At 42.7% G+C, this 18,889-nt stretch overlaps 2 protein-coding genes and 1 pseudogene across 10 annotated transcripts in view; 2 read left to right on the top strand and 1 right to left on the bottom strand.

Moving 5' to 3' along the window:
* Positions 1–7,701, top strand: part of LOC135550692 (clathrin heavy chain 1-like) — a 49,170-nt gene extending 41,469 nt beyond the window's left edge. Inside the window, exons 29-32 of one of the 4 annotated variants that reach the window (XM_064981719.1) lie at positions 3,329–3,349; positions 5,391–5,466; positions 5,788–5,808; positions 6,268–7,701. In XM_064981719.1, coding sequence (XP_064837791.1) covers positions 3,329–3,349; positions 5,391–5,466; positions 5,788–5,808; positions 6,268–6,404 — 255 coding nt within the window. In that variant the 3' untranslated portion in view covers positions 6,405–7,701. The remainder of the gene's footprint in view (positions 1–3,328; positions 3,350–5,390; positions 5,467–5,787; positions 5,809–6,267) is intronic. The other 3 variants (XM_064981720.1, XM_064981721.1, XM_064981722.1) reach the window with 3 other exon arrangements.
* A 1,639-nt stretch (positions 7,702–9,340) lies between these two features.
* Positions 9,341–9,939, bottom strand: LOC135549388 (peptidyl-tRNA hydrolase 2, mitochondrial-like; annotated as a pseudogene).
* Positions 9,903–18,889, top strand: part of LOC135550693 (vacuole membrane protein 1-like) — a 104,940-nt gene continuing 95,953 nt past the window's right edge. For 2 of the 6 annotated variants that reach the window (XM_064981726.1, XM_064981724.1), the window contains exon 1: positions 17,267–17,391. The gene's annotated coding sequence lies outside the window, so the exon portion shown is untranslated. Of the gene's footprint in view, positions 10,087–17,266; positions 17,392–17,462; positions 17,822–18,053; positions 18,138–18,889 lie in introns of those variants that run through there. The other 4 variants (XM_064981725.1, XM_064981729.1, XM_064981723.1 and 1 more) reach the window with 4 other exon arrangements.

Raw genomic sequence — 18,889 nt, 5'->3', positions numbered from 1 at the left:
GTTGTTCATTAGGGCATCCAACAGAATTTCAGTTGTGGCTAATGAACACAACCCAGGTCTGCTTTCAGTGGGAGTAGGGTGAACTATCCCCTAGACATTGATCTAGGGTCAGTTTGACATTTCTAGCACCAAATGGTTAGGATTGGGTGAAAGTAAGCTCATCCTAAATGCCACTTTTACACCACAACCTTTCCAAACATTTGTGCAGTGATCTTCTGTTGCTCAGTCAAATGCTTTTAGCAGTTAGCCACTTTTGAAAAGGCATTTAACTATTCAGTAGCACAATGCCTTATTTTTATATGGCAAGTTGCTAAAAGAGATTCATCAATGATTATATTAGAACTCTGTCCAGCAGTCTTGACTTTGCAGCAGAGTGTGTGGCATCATATAAATAGATTTACTGGAATCAGTATAATAGAATAATTGTATTCTATGTGGAGTGCCAATAGTCCTCATACTCTATACATAAAGACAGTTATTTCTTTTTTGTTTTTCTATCAACTTGCCTTTTCTTTTTAGTGCCTTGTTTCTTCTGTGTCTGAGTTTGATAGAAGCTAAACAAACCTCTCAGCTGCTTTTCCTTTATACTCATGTCATTTGTTTGTTTCCCCTCTTTTGTTCACCATTTTACAGCTTTTTGTTAACCTTTTTCCATATAAAAGACAGTAATTGCTCTTTTGTTTAATGCTCTGACTAAATGTTACTGTACTCAACAGATTACAGACAATGGGTACAGTACAAGTGTTGTGTTAATGCATTGTTTCAGGGTTTGTGGACCCTCTGAATATCAATGACAAGAAAACAAACTATTGGACTCTATAGAGAGGAACTCAAGATCTTTAGTTCCTCTCTCCAGTGTCCAGTAGTTTGTTTTCTTGTCATTGATATTCAGTGCCAAGTAAGTGGAGCTCGTCATTGGATGCTGCGTGACTGCATGTGGGACTGCTGTGACTGAACAAGAGTCAGCATGTGCCTGTCTGCTCTGCACACCTCACATACATGCATACATGCATACATGCATACATGCATACATACATACATGCATACATACATACATACATACATACATACATACATACATACATACATACATACATACATACAGCTCTGTTTACATATGAATCTTAAAGTTCATATATTATAACATGAATGAAAATTACATATATGGATGTTGCCAAAAAAAGATAGGTAAATGTTGAATTAATATGGAAATTACTAAAAGTAACTCTACTACATGTAATTGTTATACATACATACATACATACATACATACATACATACATTTGAAGTCAGAGGTTTACATACACCTTAGCCAAATACATTTAAACTCTGTTTTTCACAATTCCTGACATTTAATCCTAGTAAAAATTCCCTGTCTTAGATCAGTTAGGATCACCTTTATTTTAAGAATGTGAAATGTCAGAAAAATAGCAGAGAATGATTTCTTTCATCACATTCCCAGTGGGTCAGAAGTTTACATATGCTCATTTATTATTTTGGTAGCATTGCCTTTAAATTGTTTAACTTGGGTCAATCGTTTCAGGTAGCCTTCCACAAGCTTTGGGTGAATTTTGGCCCATTCCTCCTGACAGAGCTGGCGTAACTGAGTCAGGTTTGTAGGCCTCCTTGCTCGTACACGCTTTCTCAGTTCTGCCCACAATTTTTTACGGGATTGAAGTCAGGGCTTTGTGATGGCCACTCCAATACCTTGACTTTGTTGTCCTTAAGCCATTTTGCCACAACTTTAGATGTATGCTTGGGGTCATTGTCCATTTTGAAGACCCATTTGCGACCCTCTAGATCCACATAATTTTCCTTCCTGATGATGCCATCTATTTTGTGAAGTGCACCAAACCCTCATGCAGCTAAGCACCCCCACAACATGATGCTGCCACCCCCATGCTTCACAGTTGGGATGGTGTTCTTTGGCTTGCAAGCGTCCCCTTTTTCCTCCAAACATAACGATGGCCATTATGGCCAAACAGTTCTATTTTTATTTCATCAGACCAGAGTACATTTCTCCATATTGTACGATCTTTGTCCCCATGTGTAGTTGCAAACCGTAGTCTGGCTTTTTTATGGCGGTTTTGGAGCAGTGGCTTTTTTCCTTGCTGAGAGGCCTTTCAGGTTATGTCAATATAGGACTCGTTTTACTGTGGATATAGATACTTTTGTACCTGTTTCCTCCAGCATCTTCACAAGGTCCTTTGCTGTTGTTCTGTGATTGATTTACACTTTTCGCACCAAAGTACGTTCATCTCTAGGAGACAGAACGCGTCTCCTTCCTGAGCGGTATGACGGCTGCGGGTCCCATGGTGTTTGTACTTGCGTACTATTTTTTTGTACAGATGAACGTGGTACCTTCAGGCATTTATTTTATCCTTGGAAGCAATTTCCAGACTTGGAGGTCTACAATTTTTCTCTGTGGTCTTGGCTGATTTCTTTTGATTTTCCCATAATGTCAAGCAAAGAGGCACTGAGTTTGAAGGTAGGCCTTGAAATACATCCACAGGTACACCTCCAATTGACTCAAATGATGTCACTTAGCCTATCAGAAGCTTCTAAAGCCATGACATCATTTTCTGGAATTTTCAAAGCTGTTTAAAGGCACAGTCAACTTAGTGTATGTAAACTTCTGACCCACTGGAATCGTGATTAAGTGAAATCTGTCTGAACAATAACTTGTCATGCACAATGTAGATGTCCTAACCAACTTGCCAAAACTGTAGTTTAACAAGAAATTTGTGGAGTGGTTGAAAAATGAGGTTTAATGACTCCAACCTAAGTGTATGTAAACGTCCGACTTCAACTGTACATACACACACACACACACACACATATATATATATGACTTTGAACGGAATAGTAGTCCAGCAGCTCTCTAATCTAGCCAATGACATAGAGAACACAAGTTCTACCATATGTCTATCAATAGATCAGGACTAATGCAGTCTATACTGCTCTGCTCTCAATAGTAGTTTAGTGACTCAGAGTTGAGTTGACCGGAACCGATAGCCTACTAAATGGAAAACCGTTAAATATTTTACTAGCAGCTGTATTTTTATGCATGCGAATGTGGTAGGTTAATCATTGTAGCGAGGTCTCGCTAACTTCAAAACAATAGTTCTTAGGATAGAAACAATAAAACTAGAGAAATTCAAGGCATTTCAGAGGAGTGTGTTAGTCTTTTAATTTTTTTTTTCTTCTACTGTGTGGATTATTGGTTGCCCATCTTTGTATGCTGTTTCAGCCTGCTCTCTCTCGGTCTCTGCACTATGGTAAACTGATTTCTTATTTTCTAAGCTGCGCTTCTTGAATTCCCTTCCAGGTTGATGCAATTAAGGAAAAGGTGAAAGTCTATTCCTATATTCCATCTCTCTCTTGCTGTTTCGTTTGTTAATTTAGCCTGGGGAGCACTGCTACCTCAGGAATCTGCATGCGTTTTATTTTAATTCTCCCATATGGCAGTTACACTGCTGCTGTTCCACAGACACACACACACACACACACACACACACACACACACACACACACACAGTAGTGCCTTCTCAACTGGACTCTCTCCGACTGGGCAGCAGAGCACTCTAGTAGATCTGTAGTTACTCACCAATGACAACCCTTAGTCTGAGGAAGTCTGTCAATGATGCCAGTCTGCCATTGGTTCCCAGTCCTGACCCTTGAACCCACAATGACCTTAATGTGCTTTTGATGCCCCAAGAGTGTTAATTTTGTAGAATAAATAACACCCATTAATGAACTCAATCTTGAAGCTTCTGATTGCTGGCAAATAGCTAAGACCCCCTCTCAAAATAGACTGCAAACCAGTTGTAGACTGCATTTAACCATAGTACTAAAACTGTAAGCCAAGAAATGCATTGTATGATCAAAGTTTGTGAAGCGAATGCACTTTTTTAAGGTGGAAAGTAGCATAGTGGTTAGAGCAATTGGCCAAGCCGACAAGGTGAGAAATGAAATATGTCTGCCCTTGAACAAGACACTTAACCTAATTATTTTCAGGGGCACCGTACTATTATGGCTGCACCTATCTGGTGGGGGGGGGGGGGTTCTTCTCCAGAAAGGTTTCAGTAGTGATGCCATTTTGTAGTGATGAAATTATATATTTCTCATGACCGAATTCATTCTCATATTGAAGTCTTGACAGTGAAATACAACTTGTGCTGCAGCACTAGAGGCAGAGAAAATAAAATCTGTCTTTGTTAATTCATGTTGAAGTTAGTAAATTTGCACGGGCAGTAGCTGAAAAGTGCATTCCTTCACAGACCTTTACACTGTATCTGAGAGAGTATGTATGAAAAACGGGTAATGGTACCTGCACTTTGGGAAATGTTCTCTGGTTTTAATATATGCACGTGATTGAGCACCTGCCAATGAGAATCTAGCGTCACAGAGCCTCTAGGAGACATTGATGTTGTCGGCTGTGCCTTGCTGTTGGTTGATGGGCCTTGAGTGGCTGGACTACGAATCATCCCGGGCTTTGACTCCCTCTGCGCTTCAGTACTTTTGCCTCTTTTTCATGCACATTATTTTAACCAATTGTAACACCACTACTGTAGCATGTTCTCCTTTTAATGACGCCTCTGTTTGTTGGAAGAGATTTGCTCATTATTTTTTAATGTTCTTTACAAGAGGTATGGAGGGAACTGAACCCACTTTCAGCACAGAAAGATAGTGAGAACAAAATTGTGAAAAGTTGTTTTTTACTAGTGCAAAATGCGTCTTGCCTCTTACTGCAACTTTTAAACGCAATTACGTTTTCTTCCTAACAACTTTTGGAAATCTGCTTCTGCTACGCTTAAGGTCACTCATTGGAGTTACAGTAGACTGATATTGCTGAGCTAAAACTAAGCATGTTTGATTTAAGGGAAAGGGTGAATAGGTCCTCGATAAATTCTAGAAAAAATACCGCCTGGCAGTTAACATCGCTTCATTAAAATAGCTCAGACATGACAAAGGTCAAGTGTTGATCATGAGATTTTGTACTCCTGTTGCATACCTGATATGGGTTTGGTTCTCTGCATACATAGCAATGTTAATATATATACTGAAAACATCACTTCAAGAGTGGCTGAATGGAGGGACCAAATTTCATTGAAAGTATTTTTCCTCACATCTTAATGGTCATCTCTCATATTTCTTCACTAGTTTTAATGAGTGACGAAGGGGCAGCTCACAGCAGCCTTGTATGTGTTGCAAAGAATAATCACCTACAATGCGCACACTTCACACACCTGGAACAGTCCTATCCATCAATCACTTAACATATTAAATGACTAAAGGAAAGAAGGGTTAATGAAGGCTTTTCCAGCATGTCTTCTCTGGCCTGCCTGCTTGTAGCTGTTTATCATCCTGTTCTTTCTGACCTCTTCCAGGTGGACAAGCTGGAGACCTCTGAGTCCCTAAGGAAAGAGGAGGAGCAGGCGACAGAGACACAACCCATCGTCTATGGTAAGTGCCTCATGCATCATTCACAGCCAAGAATCTGACACGGCCAATGAGAACAGCCATTCACACCAACTCACTCAAACGGTGAAGCTGACTCTCGTAACCCAGCCTTTTGTGCTCTAAGTAGTAAAGATAGGATATTAGATGTAGAGTAAAGAGATTGATAAGCTGTGTAAAGGTTTTTAATAGTGACAAGTTTGTTGATAATGGTGACATGCATGTGGCTGTCCCTGTTTTGATATTCGTATCAGATGTCATTTCTAACGAATATTCGTATAGTCTGCTGTACCTAAGCCAAAACTCTGGTATTTCTCATCCTAATAGGTCCTGATAACTTAGTAAATGGTGAGCAAACATGTTTTCAGCACTTATGTCCATAACTGATCAACACTCGCTTTCTCGTGGCTCTCTTGTCCCTCTGCAGCAGACAGGCTGTAGTCTTGTGAACAATGCATCTAGGTTTCCGTGTGTGCCAGTGGCTACTGCCTCTGACCTCCGAACACTTATGGCAGTCAGCATGGGTTTGAATCCGGCCGGCTGCCCTTTGACTTAATCTCAACCTGGCTTCACTCTGCAGTCTGCTGTTCAAAAGAAAAATCATTCAAATAAAAATTAAGTTGAGCTTCCTTGGCACTCTGGAATGCTAGTTGAGCTGTGGCTTGTGTTCCATGTTAAGATAAGTTTAAAGTTTAAATATTCAAATCAATCGGCATCAAATTATTTGAATGAGTAAATTAATCGAATCCGAATAGATTCTAATCTTTGGTGTCAGCCCAACATGTGAAATGCCTCTCTTTCCTCCAGGCACACCCCAGCTTATGCTGACTGCTGGCCCAAGCGTGCCCGTGCCCCCCCAGCAGGCCTATGGCTACGGTTACCAGGCTCCTGCAGGCTACCCCCAGGCACCTCAGGCCCAACCAGGCTTTGGCTACGGCATGTAAAGGTCTCCTGGCAAGCCCTGGAGCCCATCCATCTCTCTCAGCTCAGTCCTTCACTAGGCTTTTACCATCTTCTCACAACATTTAGTGGATTCAAACAAGCAGTTTTTTTTATGTTTTTGTTTTCCTTAAAAAAAAAAACCTCATGAAGGACATTTTTCTGTTGTCAAAGAAAAAGATTGGCTCACTATTCTAATTTTTCACATTCCATTATATTTCCTAGATGCCATTTTTTTCATGGGGAATGGTTTATGTACAATGAGGGGGCTTGTGGGAAGAGTGAGTCCTCTTCTTAATTAAAAGGTATGTTGTGAAGCATCTGATTTGCACTCTGTAGTGAAGAAACTAATGTAGAATCTCTTCATTTTGATATGTGTGAGCAGCTTGTTCTATCAGTCTGTAAAATGCATTTAATTATTGTATATTCAGAAAGGGAAAAATGCTACAATGTTCTTTTATATTTGAACATGACTGCCGCTTCCAAGACCCACAAACTAGTAACACTATGTACAAATACCAGTAATGACCTACACAGGGTTAAAGGGGTTGTGTAGCTCTAGAGGAAGATTATTTTAAGATTCATTCAGCCATGATTTCCAAAAGTGAGTTTCATCCTTCCCAAGCCTATGCAGGCTCTCCAGTTAGTCATCAAGTCAGACCGTGCGTAGAGAGATGAAATCGATTGTGTCTTTGCGTCTCACTCAGCTGCGTGTAAGACACTTTCCTTTCCTCATGCTGTAAAGTGCTCTTGTGGGACTATTCTATTTGGAGGGATTGATTACGAGAATTAAAGAAGCTCTGTTCTTCAGTTCAGTCAGACGTGTGTTACACTTTCCCCCCTCCCCTCGTGCTGCGGTTGGTTGGTATATGCTGGATATCGTGGTGTTCTAGGTCACTGTTCTTGATTGTACAGAAGAGGATATAAAACCTAATAGCCTTGAAGTCCTGCCAGGTTTTCTTTGTGGCCAAAATGGTACCCTATTCCCTATATAGTGCACTACTTTTGACCAGGGCCCATAAAAATTGTACTGCACTATGCAGGAAATAGGGTGCCATTTGGGACTCAGGGCCTATATTTGTCTGATCTAATTGAAGAGACTGGTAATTGTGTTTTTATCAAAGGCTTGTGTGTGTGTATACAAAGAAAATCATTAACTCTCCCTATACTCTCAGAACAAATGACTAGATTTAACCGTGCACTCATAGTTGATTGTGCAGGATCTGGATCATGATGATGAATGAAACAGCAGTTTTCTTTTCCACATAAAATAAAGGCTTCTTGTTTGTCAAGAAAAGTCTGGTCGGGTCTCTTGTTCCCTTCTCAACCTTGTTTTGTCATCATGTTTGTAAGGATGATAGACTAACACGTCGGCCATGCACAGGTGTCAATGATTTGTGGCGATTCAACATTTAATGGCCAGGGAATTCATTGAAAATGACAGCAGCCCTATTGCGTCGGCCGTGCACGGCCAACGTTTGTTGGTCTACCTTCACTCTTATGAACCTTTTATCAAGGCATTCTTTTAGGGAAAATCCATATCACTATGGATTTTTGCCTGTCAAATGAGAGATGTATTAGTGTTTTAATTGCAAGCTCAGGTGGGTTTGGGGTAGGTTAAGTACAAGTGCATATTCTAAATACAAAAAGATGTTGGCCTATTGGGTCTAGGTATCAGTTCTGCTTGGATGACATGGTTGGACCTTTTAATGTACACTGCTCAAAAAAATAAAGGGAACACTTAAACAACACTGTAACGCCAAGTCAATCACACTTCTGTGAAATCAAACTGTCCACTTAGGAAGTAACACTGATTGACATAAATTTCACATGCTGTTGTGCAAATGGAATAGACAACAGGTGGAAATTATAGGCAATTAGCAAGACACCCTCAATAAAGGAGTGGTTCTGCAGGTGGTGACCTTAGACCACTTCTCAGTTCCTATGCTTCCTGGCTGATGTCTTGGTCACTTGAATGCTGGCGGTGCTTTCACTCTAGTGGTGGCATGAGACGGAGTCTACAACCCACACAAGTGGCTCAGGTAGTGCAGCTCATCCAGGATGGGACATCAATGCGAGCTGTGGCAAGAAGGTTTGCTGTGTCTGTCAGCGTAGTGTCCAGAGCATGGAGGCGCTACCAGGAGACAGGCCAGTACATCAGGAGACGTTCTGCTGCCTGCAACATCCTCCAGCATGACCGGTTTGGCGGTGGGTCAGTCATGGTGTGGGGTGGCATTTCTTTGGGGTGCCGCACAGCTCTCCATGTGCTCACCAGAGGTAGCCTGACTGCCATTAGGTACCGATGAGATCCTCAGACCCCTTGTGAGACCATATGCTGGTGCGGTTGGCCCTGGGTTCCTCCTAATGCTAGATCATGTGACTGGAGTGTGTCAGCAGTTCCTGCAAGACGAAGGCATTGATGCTATGGAATGGCCCACCCGTTCCCCAGACCTGAATCCAATTGAGCACATCTGGGACATGTCTCGCTCCATCCACCAACGCTGCGTTTCACCACACTGTCCAGGAGTTGGCGGATGCTTTAGTCCAGGTCTGGGAGGAGATCCCTCAGGAGACCATCTGCCACCTCATCAGCATGCCCAGGCGTTGTAGGGATATCATACAGGCACTGAGCCTCATTGTGACTTGTTTTAAGGACATTATATCAAAGTTGGATCAGCCTGTAGTGTGCTTTTCCACTTTTAATTTTGAGTGTGACTCCAAATCCAGACCTCCATGGGTTGATAAATTTGATTTCCATTGATAATTTGTGTGATTTTGTTGTCAGCACATTCGACTATGTAAAGAAGAAAAGTATTTAAGAACATTCATTCAGATCTAGGATGTGTTATTTTAGTGTTCCCTTTGTATATACACTGCTAAAATAAACATAGTTCCCAGATGACCACTTCTCTGAACCAGGACTATCCTACTTCCAATACAGTTAAGTGTCCACGAGATCAGCTGATTCAGGGCCTATTCCCAGCACAGTAAGGGACCCTGGTGTTATCTGTGTCCTCCCTGCATCTTGGAGCAGAAAGACCTACTTTGGCATGGGTTAGCAGTTCTATCAGACTGTCCTCATACGGGGCTTTATCAACGATTTCGGCTGTCCACAGTACTCCCATTGCATCAGTAGCTCGGGGTTTCTGCGCTGGACCTGCTTGTAGGCTGACAGCGGCGTATGATCACTGGGCTGCCACTTTCCCCATACCCATTTTCAGCTCTGATCGGACCACCAGAATCATTTTTAACTCTCCCATGAAGCTGGCGTCTGCTTCGCCCCCACTGCCGTTCCCCATCGCTGCTCCGATCCCATAAGTGCCTGCCTCGGCGAAGTCCACAGCCCACTCTTTCCAATATTCAAATGTCTACCAGGCCGTATAGGGAATACATTTTGATACTGGTCAAACCATTACTTAGAAAAACCCGTCGATATTCACTTATTATTAGTGAATATCGACGGAGTATTTTGAGTTGTGCCGTTTCACGCGTATCTACCCTCTCATTGGCTAGAATGGATCCACCTGATCTGGCTTCCATCTTTAAAGGACATGTCTTTCCCTTGTTAGAGAGGTCACTCGACCATCTTGTCAGTATAATAAATAATCTTTGATCAAATAAAATACAGGTCTGTTTCCTTTGCGTCAGGCTGCGGCTTTTGACAGTTCGAGAGTGAAAAAGGAGAAGGTAAGGGGACTATTTGTTCGGTTGATGTCTGTTCATTGTCGTGGTGTGTTTATAACAGTAGTAGCATAACATTAGGCCAAATAGTCTATCCACATTTGACATTAGGCTATCCTCTAACAGCATGTATTTGTAAAATGCTAGTTTACTGACGCGTGCCAGGTTTTGTCAAGCATATAATAAGGTTGATCATATTGCTATAACCAAATAATATTTTATTTTGAGCCTCTGTAATTTTGACCGAGTCCTTGATGAATGAAAATGGTCTAGTGTCTGGTGAAAAACATGCTTTCGTAACAGTAGGATCTACTTAATTAATGCCATCGTGTGTGAATGAAGCCAGGTTAGTGTGAATTAAAGGTGATGGGGAAAACAAAACAAACGAATCTATTCTATTGCATATTTGTTATTCTCTATAATCCACCTTGCATCTACTTACTGGTCTGTTTTGTTCAGGGTCAATTTGTTAATTTCTTGAGTTTTCATTGAGGATCTTTTGCTGGATATCTGAATCATTTATTATCTAGAGGTGCTAGCTGCCAAATAAAAAGTGATCTATGGTGCGATTGAGGCTATAAAAATGTACTCTTTAAAAAGGGTTAGCAACTCCTGTCCCGACAGAATGTCGGGTTATAGCTTGAGCAAGGTCACATTCTTGGTGCTTTGAAAAAACGTTTATCAAGCTTCAGTCATACAACAGGTCATTGATATTGTCACACATTAGTTTTATTTTTGTCCTTCTGTACAGAGCTTGTCTGACAGCTGCTCTCAATTCAGAGTTACATTCAATAGCTTTAGAGCTCAATGGGTGTCATGTTTATACAAAGTTAACATTTGTCATTGATTTAGATTATGGATGTAGGCCTATTACAATAGCATGCAATGCATTGGTATTGCATTATAATGCAATTGTAGAAACCCCCTGCCTTATCACTCATTGGGTGCCTCACTCCTACATGTCTTCCCTTTAGTCATTATATGGTTCCTTTGTTAATAAATCTATATTAAACAAAACGTTACATTAAGTGAGAAGTAAGCTTTGGTCTGAAGCTGAAAAATAAAATCCACATGAGCATCAAAATGCCTACTTCACCCATGCTCTGCCAAGGTTTTCCAGCACACAGCTTTTACATACTACAGTAGCTGTTTAGGATTAAAATCTTCACAAACAGCCTAATTCATACTTAGAGGTGCTGCACCCACAATGTGATTTGTACTGCATACAAGGTAAAGTATTGGATTCTTTACAGAATACACTAAGACATTATCCCTTTCCATGCTCTCTTTAATTATATGAAAGCAAACTTAGTTTACAAGACCACCGGCTTGATTGATTGAACTGGTTTGTCTTGTAGTAATGTGGTGCCTGCCTGTATTTCCTTCAACCTTTTTTAGCTATACATGTCATTGTGAAAAAAATAATAATTCGTAATTCCATTTGTCAACATAACAGGTGTTGGACACAGTCACTCAGATCTATAGAGCTCGTCTGTGTTCCCAATTTCTGTAACCGTTAGCTTACCCGTGTACAATTTAAATAAGCTTAGAACCACTTGTTTTGCAAACAGTCCTGATTTATCAATTGCTGTGCTGATCAATGGACAGTTCATTACATATTCATTTGACAGAGGTTGTCTAATGTTATGTTTGTATTTATTTTTGCAATAAAGATGGTGACACTACAATAATATACATGTACAATAGGCTGGGCATGGAAGTGAGCGCACCCATAACCACCAGGACCAGCAGACACACTGCTCACAGCCTGAAACTACTCATAACCACCAGGACCAGCAGACACCGCTCACAGCCTGAAACTACCCATGACCAGCAGACACCGCTCACAGCCTGAAACTACCCATGACCAGCAGACACCGCTCACAGCCTGAAACTACCCATGACCAGCAGACACCGCTCACAGCCTGAAACTACCCATAACCACCAGGACCAGCAGACACACTGCTCACAGCCTGAAACTACTCATAACCACCAGGACCAGCAGACACCGCTCACAGCCTGAAACTACCCATGACCAGCAGACACACCGTTCACAGCCTGAAACTACCCATGACCAGCAGACACACCGTTCACAACCTGAAACTACCCATAACCAGCAGACACACCGCTCACAGCCTGAAACTACCCATAACCAGCAGACACACCGCTCACAGCCTGAAACTACCCATGACCAGCAGACACACTGCTCACAGCCTGAAACTACCCATAACCACCAGCCTCACAGCCTGAAACTACCCATGACCAGCAGACACCAGGAAACCAGACCAGCAGACACACTGCTCACAGCCTGAAACTACCCATAACCAGCAGACACACTGCTCACAGCCTGAAACTACCCATAACCAGCAGACACACTGCAGACACACCACCAGGACCAGCACACCGCTCACAGCCTGAAACTACCCATGACCAGCAGACCTGAAACTACCCATACCAGCAGACACACCGCTCACAGCCTGAAACTACCCATAACCAGCAGACACACTGCTCACAGCCTGAAACTACCCATGACCAGCAGACACACTGCTCACAGCCTGAAACTACTAAACCCATAACCAGCAGACACACAGCCTGAAACTACCACCAGCAGACCACCGTTCACAGCCTGAAACTACCCATAACCACACAGGACCAGCAGACACACTGCTCACAGCCTGAAACTACCCATAACCAGCAGACACACCACTCACAGCCTGAAACTACCCATAACCAGCAGACACACTGCTCACAGCCTGAAACCAAAACACACAACATAAATAACTAAACACAAAACATACAATAATCACATTCCCATCCTCCCCCCGGATTGGATGACCTCAAACGTGTGTGTGTGTGTGTGTGTGTGTGTATATACACACAACCTTCAGACAGCCACAGATCAACCCATCTTTCCCAGTAAATCATCATTCTACCATTTTCTCTTGCAATTACATTCCTCCATTCTATCATGGCGTCTCACTAGGGGGCTTGAACCTTCCCATCTGCAACATTGCCCCTGAACCTTCAAATCCCCCAACAATACAGTTTGCAGAGCCAATATAATTGATTTATTTAGCTAGACAAGTCAGTTAAGAACATATTCTTATTTACAAAGACGGCCTAAGAACAGTGGGTTAGAACAGGGATTGGATCTGGTTACTGGTCCAACGCTCTAACCACTAGGCTACCTGCTGGTTACTGGCCCAACGCTCTAACCACTAGGCTACCTGCTGGTTACTGGCCCAACGCTCTAACCACTAGGCTACCTGCTGGTTACTGGCCCAACGCTCTAACCACTGGGCTACCTGCTGGTTACTGGCCCAACGCTCTAACCACTAGGCTACCTGCTGGTTACTGGCCCAACGCTCTAACCACTGGGCTACCGCTCTAACCACTAGGCTACCTGCTGGTTACTGGCCCAACGCTCTAACCACTGGGCTACCTGCTGGTTACTGGCCCTGCTGGTTACGCCCAACGCTCTAACCACTAGGCTACCTGCTGGTTACTGGCCCAACGCTCTAACCACTGGGCTACCTGCTGGTTACTGGCCCAACGCTCTAACCACTGGGCTACCTGCTGGTTACTGGCCCAACGCTCTAACCACTAGGCTACCTGCTGGTTACTGGCCCAACTGCTGGGCTACCTGCTGGTTACTTAACCACTAGGCTACTGGCCCAACACCCTAACCACTGGGCTAACCACTGGGCTACCTGCTGGTTACTGGCCCAACGCTCTAACCACTAGGCTACCTGCTGGTTACTGGCCCAACGCTCTAACCACTAGGCTACCTGCTGGTTACTGGCCCAACGCTCTAACCACTGGGCTACCTGCTGGTTACTGGCCCAACGCTCTAAACACTAGGCTACCTGCCGCCTCTATGATGACAACCATTCCTGGATCTGACTGCAAAAACCTGGCACCGATGGACAGTACCAAAAGAGATGCCTTAATGAGTCGGTTTCCGCATGGCAGTCTGCACAGGTCTGACTGTCCAATGCCCCACATACTGAGCATTCTTTTTGTAGCAAGAATTTAATATAATAGATTTAATTGAAAGTAACAGACTGATGTGTCAATTGTGGTTTTGTATAGCAGTTCATGAAAATCTGTTCCTAACTATCTTGAATTGTATGCGGTTGTCAACCCTCTTGACTGCAAGTGAAACTGATACATTTTAACATTTTAACTATTTAGAATGGCTCATTGGAAGCGATTTCTGATTTTTAATTGGTGGCAGACAAAATAACTGATTCCTTTCATTTAAGTAATTTCCTCTTCCATTTTTGTGGCAAGAGGTGCAATGAGTTGGTTATAATTTTTTATAGAGAATAAATCTCAATACAATTTGATTAATTGCTTGTGTGACAATTTTACCATCGTTGTTTGCAATGTCATTCATAAACATGAAATAAACTTCCTTATACATTCTCTCCAATAAAAGTGGTGTATCCTCTATCAGTACATTGGAGTTTAAACATTATTTGTAATAAATGTTCTTCCTCTTCTGGAGGAAGAGTGGGCTACAAATTGGAATTGTAGCCTACTCAGTATGGCTTTATTTAAAAAGACAGGGTTTTATTGTCAATCCACCAGAAATGTATCGTTTTAATCTGTATAACAGCAAAGCGGCCTCTTTTAAACATTAGATGTGTCCTACTGGAAAAGCAGTTACTATACAGCTTTGGCATTGAACCTTTATTTAAGTCAGTTAAGAACAAATTCTTATTTACAATGATGGCCTAGGAACACCGGGTTAACTGCCTTGTTCAGAACGACAGATTTTTACCTTGTCAGCTCGGGGATTCGATCAAGCAACCTTTCAGTTACTGGCTCAACACTAACCACTAGGCTACCTGCCGCTCCAGGGATAATAGAAGGTTTAGTATAGGTTTAATGCCTTGATATGTAATAGTTTTAGCCCTCTACACTTATATTCATTATATAAATATACCCTTTTAACTTTCTGTTTTTATTACAAATAAAATATTGTTTGCTCACGTGACTTACAAAAATATTTTCCTGGAGTGGGTGGAGCCATGAATAGATATGTAAACTGCGATATCATTAGAGAATTAATCAGTGTAATTTACTCAGATGGACAGGATTCCCTTTCCATGGTTTCAAGATCCTATCAAAATGTATATTTGCAAGATCATTAAACTTATGGGGTTGGTCCCCCTTTGCTGCTATAACAGCCTCCACTCTTCTGGCAAGGTTTTTCACTAGGAACATTGCTGCGGGTACTTGCATCCATTCAGCCACAAGAGCATTAGTGAGGTCAGGCACTGATGTTCGGCGATTAGGCATGGCTCGCAGTCGGCGTTCCAATTCATCCCAAAAGGTGTTCGATGGGGTTGAGGTCAGGGCTCTGTGCAGGCCAGTCAAGTTCTTCCACACAGATCTCAACAAACCATTTTTGTATGGCCTCGCCTTGTGTACGGGGGCATTGTCATGCTGAAACAGGAAAGGGCCTTCCCTAATCTGTTGCCACAAATTTGGAAGCACAGAATCATCTAGAATGTCATTAGATGCTGTAGCTTTAAGATTTCCCTTCACTGGAACTAAGGAGCCTAGCCAGAAGCATGGAAAACAGCCTCAGACCATTATTCCTCCTCCACCAAACTTTACAGTTGGTACTATACATTGGGGTAGGTAGTGTTCTCTTGGCATCCGCGCAACCCAGATTCATCAATCGGACTGCCAGTTGGTGAAGCGTGATTCATCACTCGAGAGAACGCGTTTCCAATGGCGGCACACTTTACACAACTCCAGCGAATGCTTGGCAGTGCACATGGTGATCCTAGGCTTGTGTGCGGCTGCTCGGTCATGGAAACCCATTTCATGATGCTCCCGATTAAACAGTTATTGTGCTGACGTTGTCTTCAGAGGCAGTTTGGAACTTGGTAGTGAGTGTTGTAACCTAGGACAGATGATTGTTACGCGCTCATGCGCTTCAGCAGTCCCGTTCTGTGTGTGAAGTGGCCTACCACGTCGCAGCTGAGCCGTTGTTGCTCCTAGACGTTTCCACTTCACAATAACAGCACTTACAGTTTACTGGGGCAGCTCCAGCAGGGCAGAAATTTGACGAACTGATATGTTGGAAAGGTGTGACGGTGCCACATTTAAAGTCACTCAGCTTCAGTAAGGCCATTCTACTGCCAATGTTTGTCAATTGAGATTGTATGGTTGTGTGCTCAATTTTATACACCTGTCAGCAACAGGAGTGGCTGAAATAGCCGAATCCACTAAGACCTCTCCATCACGGTTGACAACTCCACAGTGTCAGCCTCCCAGAATGCAAAAAGCCTTGGCGTGACCCTGGACAACACCCTGTCGTTCTCTGTAAACATCAAAGCAGTGACCTGCTCTTGCAGGTTCATGCTCTACAACATCCGTAGAGTACGACCCTACCTCACTCACTAATCCAGGCACTTGTCCTCTCCCGTCTGTATTACTGCAACTCGCTGTTGGCTGGGCTCCCCGCTTGTGCCATTAAACCCCTGCAACTTATCCAGAATGCAGTAACCCATCTGGTTTTCAACCTTCCCAAGTTCTCTAATGTCACCCCAATCCTCTACTGACTTCCAGTTGAAGCTCACATCCACTACAAGACCATGGTGCTTACCTACAGAACAGCAAGAGGAACTGCCCTTCCCTACCGTCAGGCTATGCTCAAACCCTACACCCCAACGCCGTTCTGCCACCTCAGGTCTCTTGGTCCTCCCACACCCATGGGAGGGCAGCTCCCGCTCAGCCCAGTCCAATCCAATCTCTTCTCTGTCCTGGCACCCCAACGGTGGAACCAGCTTCCACCTGAAGCTAGGACAGGAGTCCCTGCCCATCTTCCCGAAAACCCTGCCTCTTCCAAAAGTATCTTAAATAATCCTCCTCCCCTGCCCTACTAAAATATATAAAAAACGAAATTGTACTTGTGTTCCAGGAAAGTGATCTGAATATATTTTTGGAGCTTTAAATGAGTGTTTAACTCTTGGGGTAGTTACTGCAAATTGTGAAATGTCTCATTTACTTGCCACCACCCCCTCCGCGGCCCCCGACTATCCTTCTAGTGCGTTATCCCTTTATGTGCCCCCACCACACCCCGCACTAGACTATAGACATGTAGGTTGTATAATTATATTGCCACCACCCCCTCCGCGGCCCCCGACTATCCTTCTAGTGCGTTATCCCTTTATGTGCCCCCACCACACCCCGCACTAGACTATAGTCGTGTAGGTTGTATAATTATATTGCCACCGGAGCTTGAAACGGTGGTTTTTGGCATATTGCTAGCACTCAAGACATCTCAGTATGGTAAGTTGCTCTGCCTGCCTCGAACATTGTGCATTACTTGTTGCGTACCAAGAGATTCATATGACTTTTTGGTACTGTTGATAGGCTACTTGAAAAACTAGTGCGCACTGCGTGGAGAGGGAGTGACGCTAGAACTGCTTGTCAAAAATACATCACATTTAATTAGACGCGATTGTTTAACATGTTACTTTAATTATAATTTATCCCCTGGTGAAGTTTCACAACCATAGTTTTGCTTTCGAAGCGTAACGGCACAAGTGGGTTCACAATAGGTCTCAAACACGCAGTCTGTTTATTGAAGGAAGTTATTGCGCAATCGAGTCCTTGGCTCTGGCGGATTTTGTGCGCGCTGCTGGATCTAGGACGCGCGCTGTTTTGTTCTTTTCAGGCATCAGCGTTGAATTTGCGGATTGTGAGATCAACAATACAGGTAAATCAAAGATTCCGCTCTTTAAATGATGAAGCGTAGTGGGGGTTCCAACTCCCGTGTACTGACAAGCTGTGATGTTACTTATTTGTCAACTTTTTGCACCAAGTTACGTCACACAGCCAAACAACAGTCTTGTTGACGCACAAGAGTAGACAAGACAATATATTAAGGGTCAATCCGGAGTTCAAACAATAACAAAAAGGTACACCCTGCCTCTTGTTTTGGTAAACAGCTGAGGGATGAGGCTTGAGAAATATGAACACTCAAATTCCTAGAGCTGTGGCTGCAAGGACTGACCATCCATGAGATCAAAATGGTAATGTTAACCATGTTTTGAAGCTATACAGTGTTTGTTTACATCGTTTACAAACATTGGAGTAAAACAAGCTTATTTTGTGGGATCTTATGGGGTATGACATTAACTCATGAAGCATTTTATAAAAGTAATTTTCTTCAAGAATCAATGGCTATTAATTTAACTGACCAAAAATGTATGTAGCAATTCCAGATTGGCCCTTTAAAGGTGCTTGACAAGCTCTGCAATGCAGCTGGCTTTGATGCATGATGCTTATTGCTCTCCTTTTTGGATAGCTGTCAATACATCGTATATCCAAGCTGTTTTGTCTCAGCCAAAGTGACTTCTCTCACAGAAAACATTCATGGTATGATTAGAGGCAGCAGTTGAAGTTGATATGGGGCATCCAATACCTTTACACCCCCTAAACTTTACATGACTGGCTTAACTGGTAGGTGTAGGAACCAGTCTGTGTATTTTGTGCTTATGTTGCACCAACACTCTGACACTGCATTATTGAGCATGTAGGTGTAGTAGGCTATTATCTCCTACTACACTGAATATTATAACCTAAACTCAACACTGACTGAGTGATGATTTTAATGCTACAGTATTTTCAGCCCAATAAATAATTTTCCCATGCATCTTTTCTTTCTTTTTGTAAAACATCTGTTTGGCTACTTTTTTGTAGTGTTGATTGTACATAACTTGCTCATTCACTTACTAGGAGGTTTGAATGAGCAGTGATGAACCTCTGCATTTAGACCTATGAG

The sequence above is a fragment of the Oncorhynchus masou genome, chromosome 12 (genome assembly GCF_036934945.1).
Source record: "Oncorhynchus masou masou isolate Uvic2021 chromosome 12, UVic_Omas_1.1, whole genome shotgun sequence".
In the NCBI taxonomy this organism is placed as follows: domain Eukaryota; kingdom Metazoa; phylum Chordata; class Actinopteri; order Salmoniformes; family Salmonidae; genus Oncorhynchus; species Oncorhynchus masou.
Note: the sequence above shows the minus strand (reverse complement) of the source record. Positions and strands in the feature narration are given on the sequence as shown.